The sequence below is a fragment of the Pleurodeles waltl genome, chromosome 5 (genome assembly GCF_031143425.1).
Source record: "Pleurodeles waltl isolate 20211129_DDA chromosome 5, aPleWal1.hap1.20221129, whole genome shotgun sequence".
Classification (NCBI taxonomy): Eukaryota; Metazoa; Chordata; class Amphibia; order Caudata; family Salamandridae; genus Pleurodeles; species Pleurodeles waltl.
Window position 1 is genome coordinate 969,234,022 of NC_090444.1, and position 25,523 is coordinate 969,259,544.

The 25,523-nt window shown below is 44.9% G+C and overlaps 1 protein-coding gene across 4 annotated transcripts in view; it reads right to left on the reverse strand.

Moving 5' to 3' along the window:
• Window positions 1-25,523, reverse strand: part of SRSF7 (serine and arginine rich splicing factor 7) — a 193,639-nt gene that overhangs the window by 148,349 nt on the left and 19,767 nt on the right. For 3 of the 4 annotated variants that reach the window (XM_069235100.1, XM_069235098.1, XM_069235101.1), the window contains exons 2-5: window positions 15,344-15,524; window positions 14,905-15,087; window positions 12,064-12,135; window positions 8,040-8,147 (exon numbers count right to left, since the gene is read on the reverse strand). In XM_069235100.1, the coding sequence (XP_069091201.1) occupies window positions 8,040-8,147; window positions 12,064-12,135; window positions 14,905-15,087; window positions 15,344-15,524 (544 nt within the window). The remainder of the gene's footprint in view (window positions 1-8,039; window positions 8,148-12,063; window positions 12,136-14,904; window positions 15,088-15,343; window positions 15,525-25,523) is intronic. The other variant, XM_069235099.1, reaches the window with a different exon arrangement.

Sequence of the window (25,523 nt, forward strand, 5' to 3'; positions counted from 1 at the left end):
ATTACATCACTCAGCCCCTTACATGAATTAACCAAAGTACCCTTCACCCAACCATCCAGTGACTCTGCTTTGAAAAAGCACCCCACATCACCCTCCTGAGACTGGTGAAACAGTACCTGACTGTCCCTGACACTCAACCCACACTCTTCTGGGATGTCTTCACACTCCATAACCAGGACTTCTACCTGGGGGGGAACCCCTCTCCCTGTCACTCTCACCTAGAGTCAGTAGAGTGTCCCTCCCACCAGTAGGAATATGACTCCCCATGCCAGTTCCCCAATCCACCTCAGGGACCCTGTGCATCACTGGAGCTACCTCATACCCCTGAACCTCCTGGCGTGTGTTAACTCCCTCCTTCAAGTAGGGCACCACATCTCTGGGCATGTGTACTTCTTCAGTAGTACTGGATACAAGATTTTTGCTGCCACCATCTGAACTGGACTCAGCCCTCATGGCCTCCAGCTTCAGCTCTTCACAGCTCAGCTCTTGAGGTGTATTCCTTTCTTTTTCCAGGACTAGGGCTCTCTTCTCCTCAGCCCTCTCAAGCTCTGCATCTAGCTCTTCCAGACTCTGGATTCGAGGTAGGAGCCAATCATCTCTTTCTGTTGCCTCCTCAGGGCCACTGCCCTCCTCCTCAGAGTAGTCCTCCTCCTCAGAGTAGTTATCCTCCGCAGACTCATTTGGTGGTGTTGCCTTACAACGTTTCAATTCATACTGAAACAGGGCTGACTCAAGATCCTCCCTTCTGGATTTCTTGTTCACAGCCAGTCCCCTTTCCATGCAGAATGCTTTAAGCTGCCACTTTTTATACATAAATAGGTGCCAGAAATTGACTTCCATTCTGCAAAGGCTTCACAACCAAAAACCAAAGTCCAAAAATATTAGCAGTACTTCCAGGAGGACATCAGAGAACAAAAAGCTGAATCACAGGACAAGCAGTATGTGGTCACGTAGTGGTCTGAACTCAAACAGTAGTGTACACTTAATTACTGTATGTCAAGTACAAATACAAGTCCAAATCCCAACCGCTGATCACCAATGTTAGAAATGGGGTCTTTGGTTGACAGTCAGGTTACCCCCTGTTCAAGCAAGGACCCTCACTCTAGTCAGGGTAAAAGAGAATCACCCTCAGCTAACCCCTGCTTACCCCCTTGGTAGCTTGGCAGAGCAGTAGGCTTAACCTCAGAGTGCTAGGTGTAAAGTATTTGTATCAACACACACAGTAACTTAATGAAAACACTACAAAATGACAACACTGGTTTAGAAAAATAGGAAATATTTATCTAAACAAAACAAGACCAAAACGACAAAAATCCGACATACACAAGTCAAGTTATGAATTTTTAAAGATTAAACTCAAAAATAGCACTTAGAAACAAGAATGCTTCGATGAGATGTTAACACGGCATCGTGACTGAGTCGTTCCCAACGAGCCGACACTAGTGGCGCCGGACACGGAGTCGTGTAGACCCCCAAGTACAGTACCTTTGGTGAAGAGTGAAAACAAGCCGATGCGCGAGCAGTCGGGAATCGCGGCGTCTGTGCGAAATGTTGAATCCGTGCACTTCGACCGGCGTCGGTCACAACGTGGTGCAGCGACTTCCACTGAGTCGCGGACTTCAGAGGGCCTGCTGCGGCATCGGACCTGCGAAGAGCGTCGCGTTCCAGCGAAGGTCACGGCGTCAGGTGCAGGCGGCGTTACCGGATTCAGCAGCGGCGGCGGTCCGAAGTCGATTTCCTTGGATTCCACCAGCTTTCCTTTCAAGGGCTCAGGGACTGGATAGGGCACCACTTGTCGGGGCAGGAGTCTCTCCAGAGACTCCAGGTGCTGGCAGAGAGAAGTCTTTGCTGTCCCTGAGACTTCAAACAACAGGAGGCAAGCTCTAACTCAAGCCCTTGGAGGTTTCTTCACAAGATGGAAGGCACACAAAGTCCAGTCTTTGCCCTCTTACTCTGGCAGAAGCAGCACTGCAGGAAAGCTCCACAAAGCACAGTCACAGGCAGGGCAGCACTTCTTCCTCAGCTATCAGCTCTTCTCCAGGCAGAGGTTCCTCTTGGTTCCAGAAGTGTTTCTCTAAAGTCTGTAGATTTGTGTGCCCTTTTTATACCCATTTTAGTCTTTGAAGTCACCTTTCTTCAAAGGGGACTCACACCTACTTGTGAAATCTTGCCTTGCCCAGGCAAGACCTCAGACACACACCCGGGGGTTGGAGCCGGCATTGTCAGAGGCAGGCACAGTCCTTGCAGATGAGAGTGACCACTCCACCCCTCCCTCCTAGCAGAGATGGCTAATCAGGAAATGCAGGTTACACCCCAGCCCCCTTTGTGTCACTGTCTAGTGCGAGGTGAAAAACAACCCAACTGTCAAACTGACCCAGACAGGGAATCCACAAACAAGGCAGAGTCACAAAATGGTTTAAGCAAGAAAATGCTCACTTTCTAAAAGTGGCATTTTCAAACGCACAATCTTAAAATCAACTTTACTAAAAGATGTATTTTTTAATTGTGAGTTCAGGGACCCCAAACTCCACATGTCCATCTACTCTCTAGGGGAATCTACACTTTAATCATATTTAAAGGTAGCCCCCATATTATCCTATGAGAGAGACAGGCCTTGCAACAGTGAAAAACGAAATTGGCAGTATTTCACTGTCAGGACCTATAAACCACATTACTATACGTCCTACCTTATCCATACACTGCACCCTGCCCTTGGGGCTACCTAGGGCCTACCTTAGGGGTGCCTTACATGTAAGTAAAGGGAAGGTTTAGCCTGGCAAGTGGGTACAATTGCCAAGTCGAATTTACAGTGTAAAAATACACACACAGACACTGCAGTGGCAGATCTGAGACATGATTACAGAGCTATTTATGTGGGTGGCACAACCAGTGCTGCAGGCCCACTAGTAGCATTTGATTTACAGGCCCTGGCACCTCTAGTGCACCTTACTAGGGACTTACTAGTAAATCAAATATGCCAATCATGGATAAACCAATTACATACAATTTACACGGAGAGCATATGCACTTTAGCACTGGTTAGCAGTGGTAAAGTGCTCAGAGTTGAAAAGCCAACAGCAACAGGTCAGAAAAAAAATAGGAGGCAAAAAAACTGGGAATGACCCTGCATAAGCAAATGTCCAACACTGAGTTTTGTGATGTTTTTTCCCTCGTCGACGGCACATACATGGCCTTCGTCGGCGGCGGTGTCGATAGATGCTGAACGCTTGGAGATCTTGATGGAAGAGAGCCTCACCGATGAGTCTACCGTCGACAAGGTAGTCGACGACGGTAGAGCTGATACTGTCATAAGCGCCGTCGATGTGTAGACGTTCGTTGACGAGGACGTCGTCGATGCAGTTCTCGTCGACAGTGGTGTACTTGACGTCGTCAGAGCGGTCGTCGCCGGTGGAAATGTAGAAGTCGTAGTTACCGTCGGAAAAACACTCACCAACGGTCTCGTCGACGATGAATCTGTCCTCGACTGTGCTTTTTTCGCAGAAACATAGGATGGTTTCTTGAAAGGCTCAGATGAAGGGACAGAGGAGGATTTTTTATGCCTCTCTGAATTGCTAGTATGACCTCTCTCCCCTTTGCTGGAAGATTTCTGAGGTGAAGAAGATGGGATGCGGCCCTTGTTAGACCCTGAAGCAGTGTCTTTGTGGGCTTTCCTGGAGTGTTGGGAAGGAGATCTTGTATCTGATCTCGCCCTCTTTGATGACCTTTTGGATGTTGAAGAGTCATCACTCTCAGAGTCAGAAACTGGATTTTCCCTGTATTTTAGTTTCTGCAGCAATATCAATCTGCCTTCCCTATCCTTTAGAGTCTTAGAGGAAAAGGTACGACAAACCTTACAGTCCTTGGCTGAATGATTGGATAGAGGCAGTAAATGCAATCCTGGAGAGGGTCTTCAGAATGAAGTCTTTTCTTTCCACAAGTCTTGCAATTCCTGAAAAGACCCTTCTCCTTATCAGACATGTTGAAGATGGTTTTCCAATCAGGTCAGATAAGTTTTTCTGAGAGAAAATGTGTTGAAAAGGTGTGAAGAAAGAGAAGAGCTCTGAGGAGACTCCCTAGCACGACGTGCGGTAGAAAATCTGAGGTGCTGGAGCTTTTCTCAGGATTCTAGAGGGTGGTGTCGCCTGATTGGTGGATACTCAAGTTTGGTCCTTTTCCTAAAATAGATTAACAAAAAGGCCCTAGGCCTCTTCCCTTAAATACTACTTGTGTAATTTATACCGGGGGCTCCTATCCCGACGACGGGGAATGATGCATGTGAATCTATAAAAGTTCCAATACTGGAGTAACAACTATATATCAGCAAAATCTTACGGTATGTTAAAACAGGCATTTTCTGAATACGAGAGCCATAGAGGAAGAAAAACAAACGTATACAATGTGCACAAATTAGACTGGGCTGGCGGGATAAGGATTAAAAACTTACAACAGCTAACCGCTACTGGAAAAGATGTCGCAACACCGCCCGTCCTACCACCACATCTCCTTGCTGCGTTTCCTCCAAACAGTAATGTCTTGCGAAAGTATGCACAGACTTCCATGTGGCTGCCCTGCAGATATCCTGAATAGGCACTCCAGCAAAAAGTGCCATGGATGCAGCCATTTTCCTTGTAGAATGTGCCTGCGGTGGATTCTGCAAAGGTTTTGCTGCCAATGTATGACAATAGTTAATGGCAGAGGCTATCCACCTTGTAATTCCTTGTTTAGATAAAGCTTGCCCCTTGGGTGGAGCACTGAAAGCCACAAAAAGCTGGCTAGATTGTCTAAACTGCTTAGTTCTGTCCAGATTAAATTTCAGGCACCTCTGAACATCCAAAGAGTGTAGAGCCTGCTCTGCAGGCGTCGATGGGTTAGGAAAGTATGTCTTCAGTATCACAGGTTGATTTATATGAAAATCGGATAGCACCTTAGGTATGAATTTTGGGTTTGTTTGCAAAATTACTCGATCATTTTTGAATTGTAAGAAAGGATCCTGGATCGTGAATGCTTGAATCTCACTTACTCTTCTAGCCGTGGTGAGAGCGAGCAGAAGAGAGACTTTCCAGGAAAGGAACTTTATATCTGCCTTGTGGATTGGCTCAAACGGTGGTTTCATTAATTGAGACAAGACCAAATTAAGATGCCATGAAGGAGGTGGAGGTTGTACCGGAGGGAAAGGACCTGAACAGACCCTTCAGAAACAGTTTTATGACTCTCGCCGACCACAGGGGAGGCTTGTTCTCCGTACGCCTATAACAAGAAATTGCTACCAGGTGAACCTTAATCGGAGAAATTGCCAAACTCGATTTGGTCAGAAGCAGAAGATTAGGTAAAATCTGCTGCGGCGATGACGAAAAGGGGTGCACCTGGACCCTAGCACACCAAGAGCAGAATCTCTTCCACTTCAGACGATAACATTTGTTGGTACTCTCAGCCACAGCTCTGGCAATAATGGCCCTGCAATCTGAAGGCATATCTAGATGTCAAGGGAAGTGAAACCAGATCCGGGTGGAGAACTTGGCCCTTGTTCATCGTAAGGGAGGGTATAGCTGGTAGAGGGATGCTGCGGCTCTGCGAGAGGTGAAGGAGTTCCGAATACCAAAATTGACGAGGCCATGCCGGAGCAATCAGAAGGAGCTTGCAGTGTTCGATCTTGATCTTCGCCAGCACCCTTGGAATCAGGGGAATGGGAGTGTAAGGAAATGCCTCCTTGGCATGGTTAGCCCCTGACTTTTTGCCTTTGCTAATGCCAAGTTATGATTTGAAAGTGTGCTAAGGCCTGCTAACCAGGCCCCAGCACCAGTGTTCTTTCCCTAAACTGTACCTTTGTCTCCACAATTGGCACAACCCTGGCACCCAGGTAAGTCCCTTGTAACTGGTAAGCCTGGTACCAAGGGCCCTGATGCCAGGGAAGGTCTCTAAGGGCTGCAGCATGTCTTAAGCCACCCTGGGCACCCCTCACTGAGCACATACACACTGCTTGCCAGCTTGTGTGTGCTGGGGGAGAAAATGTCTAAGTCGACATGGCACTCCCTTCAGAGTGCCATGCCAACCTCACACTGCCTATGGCATAGATAAGTCACCCCTCTAGAAGGCCTTACAGCCCTAAGGCAGGGTGCACTATACCACAGGTGAGGGCATATGTGCATGAGCATTATGCCCCTACAGTGTCTAAGCAAAACCTTAGACATTGTAAGTGCAGGGTAGCCATAAGAGTATATAGTCTGGGAGTCTGTCAAACACTAACTCCACAGCATCATATTGGCTGCACTGCAAACTGTGAAGTTTGGTATCAAACTTCTCAGCACAATAAATGCACACTGATGCCAGTGTGCACTTTATTGTAAAAATACACCCAGACGGCATCTTAGAGATGCCCCCTGAAAACATACCTGACTTCCAGTGTGGGCAGACTAGTTTTGCCAGCCTGCCACACCAGACATGTTGCTGGCCACATGGGGAGAGTGCCTTTGTCACTCTGTGGCTAGTAACAAAGCCTGTACTGGGTGGAGGTGCTTCTCACCACCCCCTGCAGGAACTGTAACACCTGGCGGTGAGCCTCAAAGGCTCACCTCCTTTGTTACAGCGCCACAGGGCATCCCAGCTAGTGGAGATGCCGGCCCCTACGGCCACTGCCCCCACTTTTGGCGGCAAGGCTGGAGGAGATAATGAGAAAAACAAGGAGGAGTCACTCCCCAGTCATGTTTTCACCACAGGAGGTGGTGTTGGAGGCTCAGAAAAAGCTCTTTCACTGCGCTCCGAGGAGACAGATCCTTCTTTTGAGTGCATTTTTGAAGAAAGAACTTCTGTGAGGAGAACTAGGACTTCCAGGTTTAGAGGACACCCTCTTGGATTTCTTGTGAGCCTTTCTGGGAAGATATTCTGAGTGAGGTTAAGGAGATCTGCCCCTTTTCTGTAGCTTCTTGGAGGAAGTTGTAGATTCCTCACTGTCAGAGCCGGACACTGGGTTAGATCTGGACTTCAGCTTCTGGAGCCAAATTAGTAGTCTACCCTCCCTATCTTTGAGGGTTTTGTTAGAGAAGGTCCTGCATACCTTGCAATCTTTAACCACATGGTCAGGGTAAAGGCAGTAAATACAGCCCCTGTGTGGGTCCTCACAGTGAAGCCTCTTTTTCCCACAGGTCTTACAGGCTCTAAAAAGGCTTTTCTTCTCTTTATCAGACATGGTGAATTTTCGCTCTTTAGCAAGTTAAGAAGAAGACACCTTACTTGCTGTACAAAATCATTTTTCCGAAGAAAAACAGTGAAAATGAACTTCTCTGAAGTGTTGACTGAGCAGAGCTCAATGGAGACTCCCTAGCACGACGTACGGTAGAAAATCTGAGGGAAGGGAGCTCTTCTCAGGAGGGTTCTAGAGGGAGGGAAGGCCTGATTGGCTGGGCCTTGTTTCAGTCCTTTTGCTCATAATTATGAGTATAGGCTACTAAAGTGAAGGCCTTAGGCCTTTTTTCTTTGCAGTAGCCTACATGCATAGCTGTTTTGATGTACTGGGGGCTCCCATCTCAGACGGGGAAGGATTCAGGCATGTGAATCTATGAAAGTTCCAATACTGGAGTAACATGCTTTAGACAGACACCTTTAGTGTTGCCTGCCTTCAACTTTGATCAAAGCCAAGCGATGACTAACACTTACACCCACCCAACCCTCCAACGCACTCCACCAATCAGCAAAGTAAAAGGACAGGAGCATGGAGAAGGGGACCATGTCCCCTTTCTAGGGTTGTCTCTCCAAAGCGAATGGCTGCTTGGAATTGCAACTGGCCCGCCCCGCCCCCTCCCCCCTTCGGACAGAACGGCTTTAAAAAAAATCATATATTAAGCATAATCTCAAGCAAGGCATTTATTATATTTCAAGAAGCTTCCATTTTGAAACATCTACCACTAAAAAATTCCCATACAGGCAGAATGGGGAAGAGGAACCCAACCATGAATGCTTAATTTAGAACCATGTACTAAGAAACCTATGCAGCAATTAATACTCTTCGTAAACCAAAGACGAATTTAAATATTACTATGCCATACCTTGACCTTCTGATTGACCCAGATCTACGAGAATCTGATCTAGACCTGCGTGATGATCTAGACCGGCGAAAAGATACAGATCTGGACCTGCGAGAGAGAGACCGTGTTCTAGGAACAAGAAAAAAAAAAACAGTATGCATTTAAAACATTTAAATTGACAGCAAAACTCAAACAAGAACAAACATCTGAAAAATCCAAATGACAGCTCTGTGCAATTAGGACAGCAGTTTACACTTCTTCTGTACATAAAGAACCTATTTCAGGAGAAACATTTACAAATGTAATTAAAAACAGTGTCCATAATTTCTGACTATTTAAAATAGAAACATTTACCAGTTGGGGAAGTTAAGCTTGTGTAATATTTCCCTTGGTTAGATAGTTAACGTTCAAAGAAATAGTAGCCAGAAAACGTACCAGCACATACACACTCGGTTCCTTGCCCATATTAGTCTATCTCTACTTAAATAAACACGATCAAGACAACATGTTAGCTGTCCTGCGTTATCAGAGCTTTGCCAAGCTAGTCAAAAATCTTCAAAACAATGGAAAGCATAAAAATCGCTATTCATGTTGTTTCGCTGCCACAAGTCATTTAAAAAAAAAAGCTGTCTGTATGAGGCCACTGTCATAGCCTACTTAGTCTGATCCAGATAACCACCTCTGAGGACCTTTCTTGGGGTCTTAGGCAGCATTTCTCAGTTTGGCACTAACCGTAATGCACTCCCATTGGACAATCAATGTATTTCTTTCACACGCATGACCGGTACCAAGACCTAGCAGTTAATGCATACTGCAGGAGTTGGTAGGCTTTCAGAAATTTAAGGTTCATTAGAACATCAACAAGAACTCTAAGGCAGTGTCTTGTTTATTTTTATTTTTTTTAAAAACACAATTGAAACATCATCTAAAGGGTTAATTGATAGCATCACAGCAGCCTTTTCGTGTCCAAAGTATGGTGGAGCGATCTTTTTGCCAAAAAGGTAACATATAAAGTTCAGAGAAAGTGTCTGATTCACGTTTATCTCCAACATAACTGTGCAGAGGAAAGGAGGGCGAGTTCTTAAGGATTTTTTTTCTGAGGGAAAATCATGTACGGTTAGTCCATATAGAAAGCTCGAATCATTCTCATCCTTCTAGCTGAAGTTATTGCCACTCTTACAGGTCTTTTTTATGGATTGGCTTAAAAGAATGGCCCATCAATTGAGAGTATTATGTTGAGCTCCCAGTGAGGAAAGATGGAGAAATTAAGATGAGACTTGGCCAAATAATCAAGACAAGTAATACAGGGCCCTTTTGGCACAACCTTCTGTATGCGTCTAGAGACCATATCAAATATCTTATTAAAAGCGAGTGGAAGATGCCTTGACTTTCACTGGATCGTTTAGAGCCAGTGGGCAACTTCACCTGGTCAGCAGAGCCCATTGTCTCAGTTTCCTTCAGAAGGCCACCTGCCAAATTTAGAGATCCCCCACACAAGGGATACCTCTGCTTGTAGCATAACAGTCAGTGTAGTGGCTCCATTCAAAGCACTAAATATTGCAGAGTTTCACATATTCTGCAAATGCATTTTGTTTTAAAAATAAAAAAATAAAAATAAAATAAACCTCAAAACGTTGGTTTCTTGCAAACAGAACAGCTCTTTTCACAATGGGCACATGTTTGACTTCCCCACCAGTGGCCATTACATCTCGCAGGACTATCACAGGCACAGAAATATAATAATTGTTGCCCCGCCTCAGTGGGTGATGCCACTGTTATCTGATGGTCCTGCAGGTTACCTAGATTTAGGCAGAATCTGCACGGAAAATGGAATCCATGCGGGAGTTGCACTCCTGGATCGGTTGTCCTCTTTTACACTGATGCACGGGCCACCTGACCAGATGATAATGAATTGACCCAATACTGGCGGGGGGTGGGGGGGGGGGGTCAGAGAAAGGGGGTGGTCCCCATATTTTCTCTGATTCTCAAAGCAGGAAGCTTGGACCAATGAAAGTGTCAGCCATATTCAAACGTTTGTAGGCTGCTCCTATCAAGAACTACCTGGCCACTTACACTAATTCCAACGAGAAAGTGTGTGTGTGTGGGTTTGTGATGTTTATTGGGTCTGAATAAGCGCTACATTCCTTTTGTACTGACTGGGGAGGATTACAACACAGTAAACTGAAAATTACAGTGCACTAACAGAATGGACAGGAAACCTTCCACATCCAGATACTTGAGATCAAACAGGAAGGACTGAAGTGCAGGTTTGGTTGCACGAGGTAGACATCAACAGCTTAAAACACAGGAGCCCACAATTTTGGGCAGCATACACACACATCCAGTCGGACCCACTATTCAAAACTTCACAAGCGGACCACACATCTGTTTTTTATGCAAGCCAAAGATCATGAAAAAAAAAAAAAAAAAGGACCCCAGTTATGGGGAACAGAGAGATCCTCACTGTGGAAAAGCAGTAGACTGACTATACACAGGGAAACTAGTATGAGCTTATGGCTGGGTCTACAATCACTGTGTGATCAGCAAATCACCTCATATCTTGGTTTCAGGTGGCAAGAGCAACCCTCATTCAGAAAAGGTCTTGCATTTTGGCTAGGTTTGAGATATAAAAATAATGCTACCATAACTACATGTCGAGGGCTTACGACTATGAAGTCGTTATGACTACTCATGATGGTCCTATGATGCAGAACCGAAAGCCAGCTTTGAACTGTGTCCCACTAGACAGAGAACATTGGACACACTTGATCCATATTAAGAAGCTATAGATATTTTAAGCTTTTTGGAACAGTTTTGGCTGGTAATGCAGCTCAAAGAGAGTTGCCTAGCAGTGGAAGTATTAAAACAATGACCAGACAAAAATCCAGCTGGATAAACTGTTTTGCACACTGTCTCCCCTGCACAATGGACTGCCTAGAGGCGAACCAACTTTAGTAGGCCCGATAACCTGTAAATGTTTCTACGAACACCCGAGTCTTTGTAAATTAAAATTTACTATTTAATTTTACAGAAGAGCTACAGCTGAAATGCTATAAACACGGCTTCTGTTGTATACTGCAGTTTTCAGCATTTTTTTTTTTATCTATAAAACGAGCTCTCCGTTTTTTTAAAAATAAATAGCACTTGCTAGATAGTCAGTGTATTGTGTTACCTACTGCGTGTGGTGCTGGAGCTATATTCCTAATCCCTACAACCTCTTGATGTACGCCTTACATGACAAGCAGCATTACCTTTGGTGAGTCACGTGTCCAAAGGCAATGGCTTAGATATACAACCAGAGAGCACTAGTGGTTAATAGGAAGGACTTCAGATAATGCCTAGCAAACACAAACTTCCCTATGACTCCAACAACAGTCCTTGCATCATATTCTAAAGATTAGGTAAGGTTGGCACTGGGTATTCAAGACTGTTATTGAGAAACCAATTGCACCCGGGGAAAATATGCCAAACTACTCTTGCAAAAACAAAGCAGGAAGAAGTATACCTTTCTTGTTTTGTAACCTTTCTACTTATAGGTGGTATTTAACCAAAAGGTTCCTTCAAGGAAAAATGTTTGCTTGGTAGAAAGAAAATAGATTTTGGTGCAAATTAACATTTCATCGTTATGCATGTCACCTGGTGAAAACTCTGCACAGTAACTTGCTCCTGTAAATAAATGAGACCCAAATAGGCATGTGATTCTTTGTGGCCCTAGAAAAAAAGATATAAGTCTACTGCAAATAGGTACAACCCTACGGGAACCGAATTCCACAATGGGGCTTTTGTGAATAAGACCATGCCTTTTTAAGATGGGGGAAATAATGCAGTTAGGGTTTTTAAACAGCAGCCCCAATGATGTCATACTTAAGTTCCTTACTGTGTTATACAGCTGGGAATACGCACCTTTTTCCTATTTGCAAATAATCTTTAAAGAAATACTGGCAGATATATGGATAAGAGCAGCAAGGTTGCTTTATGAAATCTGACAACACTTTGATCTCTGAAAAAGGGCTCAAGGTTTACATCTAAACGAAATGAAACTCACCTCCTTCCAAGGCTCCTGCTGCGTGAACGAGAATATCTCCTTCTTGGTCTTGAACGAGATCGTGACCTAGACCTGATGTGTGAAGTTGGGAAAAAAACTAGGTCACAAAAGCATTGAAGATCTTAATCATTTAATACCACTCAATTAATGCTCAGTTAACTGTAGATTATGTGCCAGTGCTAATAAAGACAGGCCTTTATAACCCAATACCTTGAATGAAAGACACTGTCAAACCGACAAGGTACATTTTTAACTATTTGTATACCTACAAAAGCAGCTATGTCTACAATTGACAAACCAGTGTCAATGCAATAAAAATGTAAATAATACTCAGGGTCGTTTCTACCATTACCCCACATAAAAAAACAATATGTGCACCTGATCACAATGAAAATTAAGAAAGTTTAAAATACGTATAATAGCTAACATATACTGCTATATTTAGCACTGGCAATTTATTTTTTAAGACACTTGCAATTAAGATGTTTACTAAGATGCAAGCAACTACATTTCTCAGAAATATGAAATGTCTCCCAGGTGCAAGTCAACTGGGTTTATTAGCTATGATTTAGTGGCTTAAAACACCTGACTTGGAAACATATTAAAAACCAAGACCGGTTAACATAAAATGTACATTTCATACAAAAAAAAAAAAAATTTTAAAAAAACAACACACTTGTAATTTGTAGTTAAAATAAACCTTGCAAGTTTGCAGGTCGACCCTCTTTGGCTCAAGGTCTAGGAGATCTAGAAGGATCTATCAGTCGATCGCTGCGTCTATTGTAGATGTTTTCTTCAATCTAGCGACGATCATACTGACAGCCAAATGAAACCAGCCGAGACTTGATCGACGCAGGAAGATTTTTCTAGGTGGGAATGTGGTCAATCTGGTGTTCCTCTTTCTAAATCGGAGGGGGGATCAATTGAAAGCCAAATTTACTGCGTAATGGTGGTCACAGTCCCAATTTTTCTGGCCTCTAATAAATCTTAAAGGTGAAGCTACATGTAGAAGGCTCGAGGGGACATGGCCTCATGCTGATCACCCCAAGGTATAGCAGAATCTTAATGGCCGGATTTGCAAGGCGCCTCAGCATGAAATCTTAAGGCTTGCGACATTCTGAATCAAGTCGACTGACTCAACCGAAGAAACCTGAAAGGTTTTGACCAGGTGATTATTAATATTTTATCATTGTCAAAATATAGCCAAAACAAACTGTAAAATACACCGATAACAGTTTAAACAAGTTACATTTAGGCCACATGAAATAAAATGCTTCCTTGGATTTCCCCAAATGCTGCAATCCCCCGCACTTCTCTACAGTTTATTTAGATGAACAAGCCTCCACATTGCACTATGCAGTAGAAACGATTTCACAGGCTGAGGTTGACAAAAGAACTACAGTCAAATTTCTAAACATTCTCAATAAAAAACCTGCTACAGAAAAAAACCTGGCAAGGAGACCATTTGTTAGGAGTCAATGCTCGCATTTTTCAGCCTACAGCAAAAAACATTTGTTAAAAAGGGGGGAAAAACAGTTTGTGTAGGGGAGGAATTCAGTCACAATCCCACTTCTCAACCAGTAAACCAACCAAGGTACTGAATACCCCATGGAACAGCTAGATAGACATCTGCCAGTTTTAAACGCCTCATCTGTTTCGAAGCCAAGCCTCGACTAATCAGATCTGTGGTTAACCATGGAAAAAGGCACTGCATCATGCATAATGACTGTTTAAAGAGAAATGCCATACCACTAACAGGATACATAATAAAGCACCATCCCCTCCCTTCCCCAAAACTCCTTCCACACGGACAGGAGAAAAAGCACTTTGAAGCCTAGGGGTGCACAGCTCTGTTCACTGGGCAAGGGAAACTTCCCACAATCCCCAACATACGCCAAGCTATTAAATGGCACCAAGTGCTTTTCCTGGTCCACAGAATCTCTGACATATAGCTAAACACAAAGGTAAGGTATGTGGGGTAAGGGTGGGGACCTTTGTTTGTAGGCTGCACGATCCATTTCAAAGAGTAAATGGCCACATGTAGCAGACACTTGGAATTAAAAAGGTTGAACTGCAGGAATATAGAAATTGTTTGGTTGTGTTGATATACAAAGATGAAATACCTAAAGAAACCAAACTTCAATGGAGCAGGGGCTGCCAAGAGAGCTACACAGGGAGGGGAAATAAATGCAATTTTGGAAAGGTACCCAGTAGATAAAGAGTGAGCTTGTGTGGTATACGAGGGGACTTGCTTTGTAAATAAAAACAAATACTCACTGACCTGAAAGAACCCCATTAACATGTAATCTACAATGGATTTCTCAATAAGTGATGCTCGTTACAGACAAACTGGCAAAAAGTGGTTAAACAGTGTTTAACACAAATCCACAGATGTGTGTTTAAAACATATACTTGGGAAGCTGGGGGAAAAAAAGTTGCAGGAGAGTGGAAATAAGGAACAAACATATGGCTTATACCCGGAAACAAACAAAATAGGACTTTCAAATGCAGCATAGATCAAATAATTCAGCAAACGACAGCTGAAAGTGTATCAAAAGGAACAAGCCGTTATTAATGATAGATGTCTGTAAAATGCTTGGACGAAAGGGAGAAGGAAGTGAGTGCAGGTTAATGACAAGACATTAATATCCAAGCTAGCATCACTAAATTTGCCATTATTGTGCTACCTCAAATTTAAAGTAATAAAAGATGGCCACATTTATTACTATATATATCTTCTTGAAAATCCAAAAGACGTGCCAAGACCCTCACCATTAAACAATTAAACTAGCACATGACCACATAAATTTAAAAGCTTAACCTCAAATATATAAACCATACCTGCTCCTTCGATGGCGGGTACTGTAACGATGACAGTCATAGGCATAGTGGCCTTTTTCTCCACATTCATAGCATCTGTCAGCAGGATCAAATGGACGTCTTGGCGGGGGATGATCATATCGGGAGCGACGGGGCATACCAGTCGAAAGTTCTACCCGTAGTCTCGATCCACATATCACACTACAGTAATAGAAGACCACACGTCATTCTACACGCAAAAAAAAATATTAAAAAAAATACAAACCAGTGCAAAAATAATAATAATAATAATAATTTCAAATCATCATGAACATACTCATCATATATGAAAACTCAACGTTTCTGCCGGCTGCAAAAACACTGTGTGATTTGAGACGCATGAGTCCATGAGTTGCAAAATGAGCACCAGCACAAATTATTAATAAATACACAGAGAACACTGCTCAGACTGTAGACTTACTTTCCATCCAAGCCACGAACAGCGTCTTCTGCATCTCTTGGATCTTCAAATTCTACAAAAGCAAATCCAGGAGGATTTCTTGCTATCCACACAGTTCGCAAAGGCCCATAGTAACTAAAAGCACGTTCCAACTCGCCTTTCCCTGCTCCCGTTGAAAGGTTACCAACATACACCTTGGTCTCTGTTTAAAAAAATAAAGAGAGAAGTATGTAAATCTTCAGCCTCGGAACATTTGCCTCCGATATCCAGTACAGCCTGGTGAAAAGATTTTTGAAGGGGGGGAACAAAACAAAAAACACACAAATTGAGAGTGCTTCGCTTTCGGACTACAACATTATTTATTGCACTTGCCATTTAACGGGGCATTCACTATCTCACTTTTCGAAATAAATCAGACCGACACCTCCCACCCCCATACCTTTAAATTTTTATAGACCTTTCGCTCTGCCCCCACTGTATTCACTTGCAGCCTATCGTCGAGGCAACGGTCAATAGTCTGATTCAATGTAATCTTTTTAAAACAAGTACATTTTTATACGAGTAAACAAAAAGCACAAGGTACCCAGGCCATGTAATTGAACAAAATGTGCCTACTCGATAATGTTTCCATATAACCAGGATCAGACAGATTAGCGCCAGATGACTACTAGATGAAAAACATTAACAAAAGGCACTGAAGGGCACTTCATTCCCTCAAGAAATAACTGTGGACCACTCAGAAAACCCCAGAATCGAAGGGCACACTACAAAATCATACAAATGCAGTGTCCAATGCAACTAACATAAGAAAAAGTGACAGAGTAGGATGCCATTAACTTGTTCCAAGATGTATCCTTGCAGAAAACAAGGACAGTGACTGCTGCGAGTTTTTATAGCTATTTTAATTACATTTTCAAATTGCAATGTACCAACGTTTTAGTCTGTAAAATTATTTAAACTGACTGAATCAATTAAAAAAAAAACACACACAACAACCACCACCTGACAGAAGAAAATGCCCCGCATCAAATGCTGCAATTTCATCCAGGCCTTTTATTTTGTTCCACTTTTATACTTGCGGATTGCCGTTTTCCAGTTCTAATTTTTGGCAAGCAGCTCCGAGAAGTAACCAGAGAGGTTTATTAAGTCGATTCTTGTGTAATTATCTGTACACTGCCTCCCACCAAACTTCAAATACGTGCTCGTTGCCCCGTTTCTGAAACTATATACACCATACCCTTTTCTGCTTTTAGTCGAAAAAATAGGTTCGTTAGCAGACCTTCGAGTGACTGGCATGTTTTTCATTAATTATCGAAAAATTACGCTTATGTCTGATTTTTAAGAGACGCATTTTGTTATTAACTATCCACCGTTTTTTTTTTTTTTTTTTTTTAAAACACTGAATACTAAACTTATTTTATAGACCAAAATAAATTAGGTGCCAATGTATTGTTTCCTAACCTGGCTAGATTAGGTGCGAAATAGCGTGGTGAAGACTCATTACCTCCCGTCTCTCCCTCGCCTTCCTTTCAAACCAATTGAGGCCTCCTGCCTCCCCCCTAGACCCTCCCTTCCCCTTTTAAAATACCCCCTCCTGTTCTTTTTGTCTAGCCCACGCTAGACGTTCCCTTTCACTTACCTTCACGGCGGGGCCTGGGGGTCATTGCTGGATGCACTCCTTCGGGACGCGGAGCTCCGCGAGGAGTGCTTCGGCCGGGCGCGTCTTTGCTGAGGAGGCGGGGCTGCTTGTAAGGTGCGTACTGGGAGGCGGCTGACGGGGTCAGCCGGCTCTCTGGGGTGTCGTGTTCCAGATTTCTGCGCCGCGGAGAGATGCCGGAGAGCGTTTTTTGGGTTCTTTGAGGTAGGACGGGCGTTCTGCCCGCAGTTTTGGGGACAATGCTTATTTTTTGACCTTTGTAGGGATTGGTGGATGGGTGCTGAGGGAGGTCTTGGGTCCTATGTATTTGGGAGTGTTTTAAGGTTGATGGCAGTGTGTTTTTTGGATGCTATCATGCCTAAAGCTCTGGCTAAAAGACAAAGGATTGTTTCTTGTTCCTCCTCAGAGGAGGAGGGTGCTGCTGGCGTTTCCACCCCTGGGGTCTCCCAGTTTCTGGGTGGTAGTGCTGCACCCCTCATGTCCATGGAGGAGGTGCAGGAGATGATCGAGGTGGCTGTTTCCAGGGCTCTTCAAGCGGGGATGGCCAGGCCTGGTCAATCTAAAGTTCCCCATACACCTGCATCTGCAGGGAAGTCCTCCTCAGATAGTGAGGAAGGGGAGGCTCCATCAACGTCCTCTGGGGGTAAATATGTCTCCAGAGAGGAGATGTGGGATGTGATGGCACATGTACAGGACAATTTGGGATTTCCAGTGTTTCAACCTACAAACTCTGACTCTCACTTATTTCCACAATATCAGACGCCCTCTAAATTTGCCATGCCTTTTCAGGGACCGGTGAAGGATATGGTGTTTCGAGAATGGAAGGATGTGGATAAGGCTCAGGTTACACGATTCCTGCAGAAACTGTATTTACTTGAGGGTGAGGAGATATTGCCTCCTTCGGTCCACCTGGATTCAATTTTGGCTACCCTGATTGGCAAACCAGCAGTCAATCCGGAGGATTGTGTGCCTACGGATGCCATGGACCGTAAGGTGGATTCAGGGCTTAAGAGAGCTTTTGCGGCTGAGAATCTGGCTCTAAGGGCAGGTATATATTCTGCTTATGCGGCCCAGTCGTTGGTGCAGGACTTTGATAAGCTGGCGGTGGCTGTTCAGGAAGGGGCGGAATGTTCGGAGCTCCTGGCTGGTATGGAGCAGCAGGCCAGGTTGTTGGCAGATGTGTCTTCAGATGTGGTCCGTACTTCGGCTCTGGCCTCTGGTGCTTTGATTGGGGCCCGTAGGTCCCTCTGGTTACGATCCTGGAAAGCCGACCCGGGGGAGAAGGCTGCCTTGCTGAGACTGCCTTATGAGGGTCGTAGCTTGTTTGGGGATCAATTGCCGTCCATGCTTTCCAAAGCGTTTAAGGAGCGGAAGCATGCCTTGCCTTATAAAGGGGGATCGGCTTCGGGTAAAGGGTGGAAGAAACATTCCCGTTCTTCTCCTAAAATGGATGCCAAATCTTTTTCGTTTTGGAAATGTCGTTTTCAGCCGCGTTTTTCTCCTAAGAAGTCTGCTCCTTTGAACCGGGGTGGGTTCAAGGGGTCCTGACAATCACTGTGGGCCTGGCATAGGGCCGGTTGGGGGAAGGCTGAGACACTTTATTTCAACTTGGGAGGAGAGTGTCAGCGATCGTTGGGTGCTGGACATTGTGGCCAATGGTTAGGTCATCGATTTTGTGGTGGTGCCTCCAGATTAGGGGGTACGTCCCACTCCTCTGCCTACAGGAGGGTCGCGGAGAAAGGCATTGTTGGGCGGAGTCCGGGACTTGCTGGTCAAAGGGGCCATTTCCCGCGTTCCGCTGGAAGAAAGGGGTCAGGGCACTTATTCGGTCTTGTTTCTTGTTCAGAAAGTATCAGGGGGGTTTCGACCGGTGCTCAATCTGAAGGACGTGAATGCTTGGATCAGGACGGTGCATTTCCGCATGCTGTCTATTCAGACTATCTTTCCATTGGTCAGTCAAGGGGACTTTCTGGTGTCACTGGATCTGCAGGATGCTTACCTGCACGTGCCTGTGGCAAGGGCTTCGCAGCGGTTCCTGAGGTTTGCTGTGGATCAGGAACACTATCAGTTTTGCGTTCTACCTTTCGGCCTCAAGTCTTCTCCTCGTATTTTTACGAAGGTGCTGGCCCCCCTGGTGGCTTTGCTACATTCAGAAGGAGTGCTTATTCATCCATATCTGGATGACATCTTGATTCATGCTCCCTCGCGGGTCCTGTTGCAGAGGCAGGTGGCCCAAGTTCTGGTGGTCCTGCAAAACCACGGGTTTTTAATCAACTGGGAAAAGTCAGATTTAGTTCCGTCCCAGGATCTGGTTTTTCTAGGGGCTCGGTTTCGGACTCTTCTTGGCATGGTGACAGTGTCAGAAAAGAGGTTAGGTGTACTCCCAGTCCTTGGTGAGGAAGGTGGTGTTACAGACTGCCCCCCGGGCTCTTCTATGGTTACGTCTGCAGGGTCATTTGGCGTCTGTGATATTTCTGGTCCCTTGGGCACGTTTCCATCTGCTGTGCTTGATGACATGGTTCTTGAGAAGGTGGGCGCCAGGGTCCGGTTCTCTGAGGACCAGGGCTCCGGGGTCCGGATTGATTCGCAGGGAGTTGAGATGGTGGTTGGATGCAGATCATCTTCGGGTAGGGGTCTCTTTGTCTCCTCTGAGCCCGGTGGTGGTGACTACGGATGCCAGCCTCTCCGGATGGGGTGCGTGGATGGGGTCGGCTCAGATTCAGGGGTTCTGGTCCCCGCTGGAGGCGAGTCGGTCATCGAATTGGCGCGAGTTGAGGGCTGTCTTGTTTGCTCTGATCCATTTCCAGGAGGCCCTGAAGGGAGCGGCAGTTCTTGTTCGGACGGACAACTTAGTGGCCAAGGCTTATGTCAACCGGCGGGGGGGGGGCCAGGTCAAGGGCTTTGTTCAGTCTGGCCAGGAGGATTTTTATGTGGGCTCAGGAGTGGGTTCCTTCTCTCAGGGCTACGTACATTCGGGGGGTGGTCAATGTTCGGGCGGATCTGCTGAGCAGGGTGATTCCTTCCTCTCAACTGTTCTCCCTCCGGAAGTCTCTGTTTCTGCATCTGGTTCGGCTCTGGGGTCTTCCAGTGCTGGATGTGTTTGCATCCGCAGAAAATGCGAAGTTAAATCGTTTCTGCTCCCGGTTTCGGTGTCCCCAAGCCTGGGGGGGTGGACGGGATGTCGTGTCCTTGGCCGAGGGGCCTTTTGTATGCGTTCCCACCGTTTCAGCTACTCAGGTCTTTTCTGTTGAGGGTGCGGCTTCTGGGGGCCAGGGTTATCCTGATTGCGCCACTTTGGCCGCGGGCAAATTGGTTCCCGTTACTGAGGCTGATGGCAGGCGGGCGGATGTGGCCTCTTCCTCTTTGTCCGTCGCCCCTGGAGTTTCCCTGCCTCCCGATGGGGTCATTGAGGAGGTTACACTTGACGGCCTGGAAGTTGACGACAGGTTTGACGGGTCTGGGGGTACCCGTGGCTTTGAGTTCTACTTTACTGGCTTCCAGGCGGCGTTCCACTTTACTTTCCTATGGTAGGCAGTGGAAGGTTTTTTCTTCTTGGTGCTTGAGACATGAATTGGATCCTACCTGCGCGTCTATCTTTGAGGTGATGCAGTTCCTGCAGGACGGTGCACAGTTGGGGTTGTCGGTGGCGTCTCTGCGGGTACAGTGGGCGGCTATTCAGGCCTTTAGAGGTCCGTGGCGTAATCTTCCGGATGGCTAAATTTTTTCAGGGGCTTCTTAATTTGTTTCCTCGCCCTGTACGTTCTTTTCCTTCATGAGATCTTTCTTTGGTTTTGGATGTTTTAACGGATGCCCCTTTTGAACCTCTGGGAGACTGTGATTTACGCCATCTTTCCTTGAAGACGTTCTTTTTGGTGGCCATTACTTCGGCTCACCGTTTAGGGGAATTGGGGGCCTTGGCCTGTTCTTTTCCTTTTTGTAAAGTTTTTCAAGATCGGGTGGTTCTGGTTCCGGTACCTTCCTTTATCCCGAAAGTCAATTCTTCTTTCCATGCTCGCCAGGAGGTCATCCTTCCTTCATTTTGTCCGAATCCCTCGTCAGTGGAGGAGGTCCGTTTGCATTCGTTGGATGTACGCAGGGCTTTGTTGGGAGTACCTGCGGGTGGTGGCTCCTTTCCGTAAGGGTGATTCGCTTTTTGTTAATTTCGGTCCGGCCCGTAAAGGGGAGAAGCCTTCGATTCAGGGTCGGTCTACCAGGGGTATGGCGGCTACGGTGGCAGAGCTTCAGGGGACTTCAGTGGTGGAAATTTGCAGGGCCGCCACTTGGGCTTCTCCTTCGACGTTTGTTCGGCATTATAGGCTGTCGGACTTGGGTAGTTTGGAGTCGTATTGGGTCACCGAGTCTTATCCTCTATGAGGTAATAGGGGTGGGGTTTTTGGTGGCCTTTGTGCAGGATAATAAACTTCTTGCAACTCAGTGTCCGTCTCCTGTGTGTTTCTTGCTATGTCTCATTGGTTTGAAAGGAAGGCGAGGGATGGACGGGAGGTAATGCGATAATGACATTACTCCTAGTCCTACTCCCTCGCCTTCCTTTCCGTTCCCTCCCGCCCTCCCGGTACGGACTGTCCGAGTTGCTGCTTGGGCTTGGTTTTTGTACAGGTGGGGGTGGGGGGGTAAAAAGGGGAAGGGAGGGTCTAGGGGGAGGCAGGAGGCCTCATTGGTTTGAAAGGAAGGCGAGGGAGTAGGACTAGGAGTAATGCCATTATCGCAAGAAAATGGACGCAATAGTTCTAACTCAGGGCAATAGGATTAACGACGTGAATGTTGTCACAAACGGGTTTTCCCCCGAGAACAGAGTTCAGCACAAACCCAATCAGGATGCTTTGTAGTTTGGGGACCAAGCTCCACGCCCAGACGTTGATGCGCAGGTTACACCTTTTTCTGATAAATTCTGCTAAACTGCTTTTGCCCTAATTCAGACGGTGTCGTCATGGAGTTGTAAAGTGAGCGACTATTCCTCACGAAAACAACTGTATGAAAAGTGACAGAGAAAAGGCTTCTATATCCACAATTGACGAAGCACTCCATTTTTTTTTTTTCATTTGCAACTTCTAACCAACCACATCATTACTAGGCGTAACTTCTAGAATTTCTCATTTCATTTGTTGCGCGAAATTATGCTAATTTGCATACTATGCGGCATCTTCTGTAAACAAAAAAAAAATTGCAGCAAGTTGCTCAATTCATATTAATTAACGCACAGAAACAACAAAATGTTAAATCTGTGTGTGCTAAAATATACTGTGAAATGACTGATTTAATTTCATATATTTCATATATTTACATAATTATTCTCAGAGCTTCATTCCATTTGGCCTCTAAATTAAACCCATGGCTTATGGAAAAGTAAGATTTGACAATATTGCATTATGCTGCATGTGAGCCGACCTAAAAGGAAAAAAAAATAACTCTACTCGCGCACTCGATAAGTAAAGTCAGATTTAATAAGGACAAGCTAGTTTTAGGGCCTACTGGCACAGTTCTTGTGGAAGCTGGCAAAGACCAGGTATTCTGTTCATTCAAAAAGTGAATGATAAACAAAGCTCCATTTTAATCTGTTTTTTTATCTGGTAACATTTACTGTGTTCAAGGCAGAGGCCAAATGTCTTCTTACAAATTGCTGCATATTTTATCCTGGAGATTTCAGTTTATTTTTCTTTATCTGACTGCAAAGTTAGAGGACTTTTTAAAGTGAGGTATCTGACAATCATTTTAATAGCCTGTAAATGTACTTGTGTAATTCTGAAGTAAGATAGAAGGGTGAGGTGCGCCCTGTGGTGGTGGAGGCCTCCCGCAGGCCTACAACCTTTCGAGCCGGCTTGGCAGTGAAGGACACCCAGATATGGTGGGGCCACAGAGACAAAAGTTTAGCTCAGAGTATGTCTTTTCAGAGATTACAAAAGTAATGTGTCCTTTAGTGCGAACTTGTGATGGCACTTGGGGCAGAATCTAAATGGGTTATGCTCCATGTCCCTCTCAGTGAAAAAAACAATGTTTTTCTTCATTTCATTCATTCTTCCTCGACCCCAGATTGATCACTTATAGGTTTTTTTTGTGGGTGGGGGAAGGGGTCATCTGAAGAGGACTACTGTGTAGGGGGAATTTCGAGACATATGCCTGACATCACGCAAGGAGGGGTATAAATCCAAATAGTCAACAACGCCCAAAGAGGGGGACGGAAAAAAAACTGAGGAAAAAAACAATGACTGACTTTTGCTGCAATAACGCGCAGCAGGTGAATCCAGAAAAGATTCACACAGCAAACAAATTTTAATACGATCTAAACAAATCAGAATAATTTGCTTGGTGATGTGCAAATGATAAGTGTATGCTTGAAACCTGATTTCCACACATTGTTTGCACATGGACTAGACCTGCAGGTCTTGTAGCACTTTTCAAGGACTGATATTTATTAAAACTTTGTTTTAAAACATGAACTGAGAAACATCCCTGCCTCCGCTTTAAGGACCATGGTACTTGTGAACTAAGAGGTCAGTCAGGGATCAAGCGTACCTCATATATGGGCTGGATTCTTATTATACATGGATCAAAAGTTCAGTCTATTTTTATTAAACAAGAGCCTTGTGTATACAGCAGAGATGCTGAACTCACATAGTTGGAAGTGTTCTCATATGTGATAATGAAGAAAAAGGAGATTATGAAAAAACGCCTCCCACTGAAGTCATATAAACCAAAGTAAGGTAGTTTTTGGTTATCAATGCAATATACTTTTTGAATAAGCTAACATTGTACTACTTATTAGCAATCTCTCTAAAAAAGTAGATGTTACTAAACATAAGTGGAGCAGCACACCTGATTTCCCTTTACTCCCATTAAAGTGTAAATAAATGGCTATCTGAATGTTAATGCTCAGTCAAGTAAACAGTAGCCAAGGGCTGCTGTTCACCATGGAGCAATATGTTAAGTTCAGGAAGGCTGCAAGTGGCTACCATGCACGATGATCCCTGTTATAGCACAATGTTTGGATCCCCAATCACCCTTAACCCTATAAGTGCGGGCGTCGGCCACTGGCAGACGCCCAGACTCCCTCCCTGGTGCGGGTCACGACCAGTGGCCGACACCAGGGAGGGGGTTAAAAATCCTCCGGTGTAATGTAACGGAGGATTATTTTTTATTTTTCCCCCCGTTGGAGACGAGGAACAACTTCCGCGTCTCCATCCCGCCCCTTTGTGACGTCACATTTTTTCCCAACCGGAGCAGAAGCGGATCAGGTAAGAGTCCTCTTCTGCTCCGGTGGGGGAAAAAAAGGGCAAAACGGCCTCCCCAGATACCAGGGAGGCATCAATAGAAAGGGGAGGCTCTCCCCTTTCTATCAATGCCTCCCTGGCACCGTTTCCTGGCCATGGATCGCAGCATGGCTGCGATCCATGGCCAGGAAACGCCCCTAGACACCAGGGATCTTCTTTGGGGGGGGGGGGGGGGGTACTGTTTTGGGGGGCGATCACGCCCCCCAGATTTAATTTAAAAAAAAAAAAAAAAAATTGCAGGGTCGGCCCTCCGAACACGGGCCAACCCTTGGGGGTAAAAAAAAAAAAAATTTAAAAAAAAACATCGAGTTTTCAAATTGCCCTTAGGCTGACCAGCTTTAGGGCCATTTTTCTTTTTATACACGAGTGCTTTGCCAAGGGAAAGCACAAATGTGAAAAAAAAGTTATGTAAAATTAGTGTCTTGCTTTCTCTCTTATATATATACATATATATATATACACACACACACACACACACATACATATATATATATACATATACACACACACAGAAATATATATATTTTTTTCAGGTTGAGCATTGCAGCGTGCATGCGCTGATTTTCTGACGTGTTGGTGTGTATCTGGGCTTTTGCCAATGCCCACCTCACGCCCATCACTACCACTCGTTCGTGGGCTTGCCCTTCAAACATCCTTTGATTACATTGGTAAATGGTTTACCTTTGTCCCTCCTTGGGGAGGTTTTGTCACTGCCTTGGCCAGCGCCCCTGGTACATGGCTAATTGCACTTTTGCCGTTATGTTTAACTGCGAGCGAACTTCTTTTCCTTTTGTGTATCTCTTCATCTGATGCTCATGGTGGCCGTGGCGCAGTGAATCGGCTCCCTTATGTGAAAGTGTTTAACTTTCAATTGATGTGGCTAGAAAAGTCGGGTTAGGAGTTTATAACGCTAATAGCTCTAACTCGAGCAGATGCGAGACCCATTGCATTGTAAATGCTTGTTTTTCTTTAGTGTGTTGTTTTCTGGCCCCCCAGGGAAACCACGCATATCCATAAAAGTTATCTATTATATATATATATATATATGTAAAAAAAAAAAAAAGACTCCTTGGTGAGTCGAAACGCATTGGTGGTTATTGACTGCAATAAAATACACGTTTATTTGTACCTCGTGGAGTGCAGTGAAATTTTTCAGCATTACATAATTTCGAAATTGGTCTTCTCTGTAACTGGGCACCGGCAGTGGAGTGCTTTCTAAACGTATTATATATATATATATGTATATATATATATATAT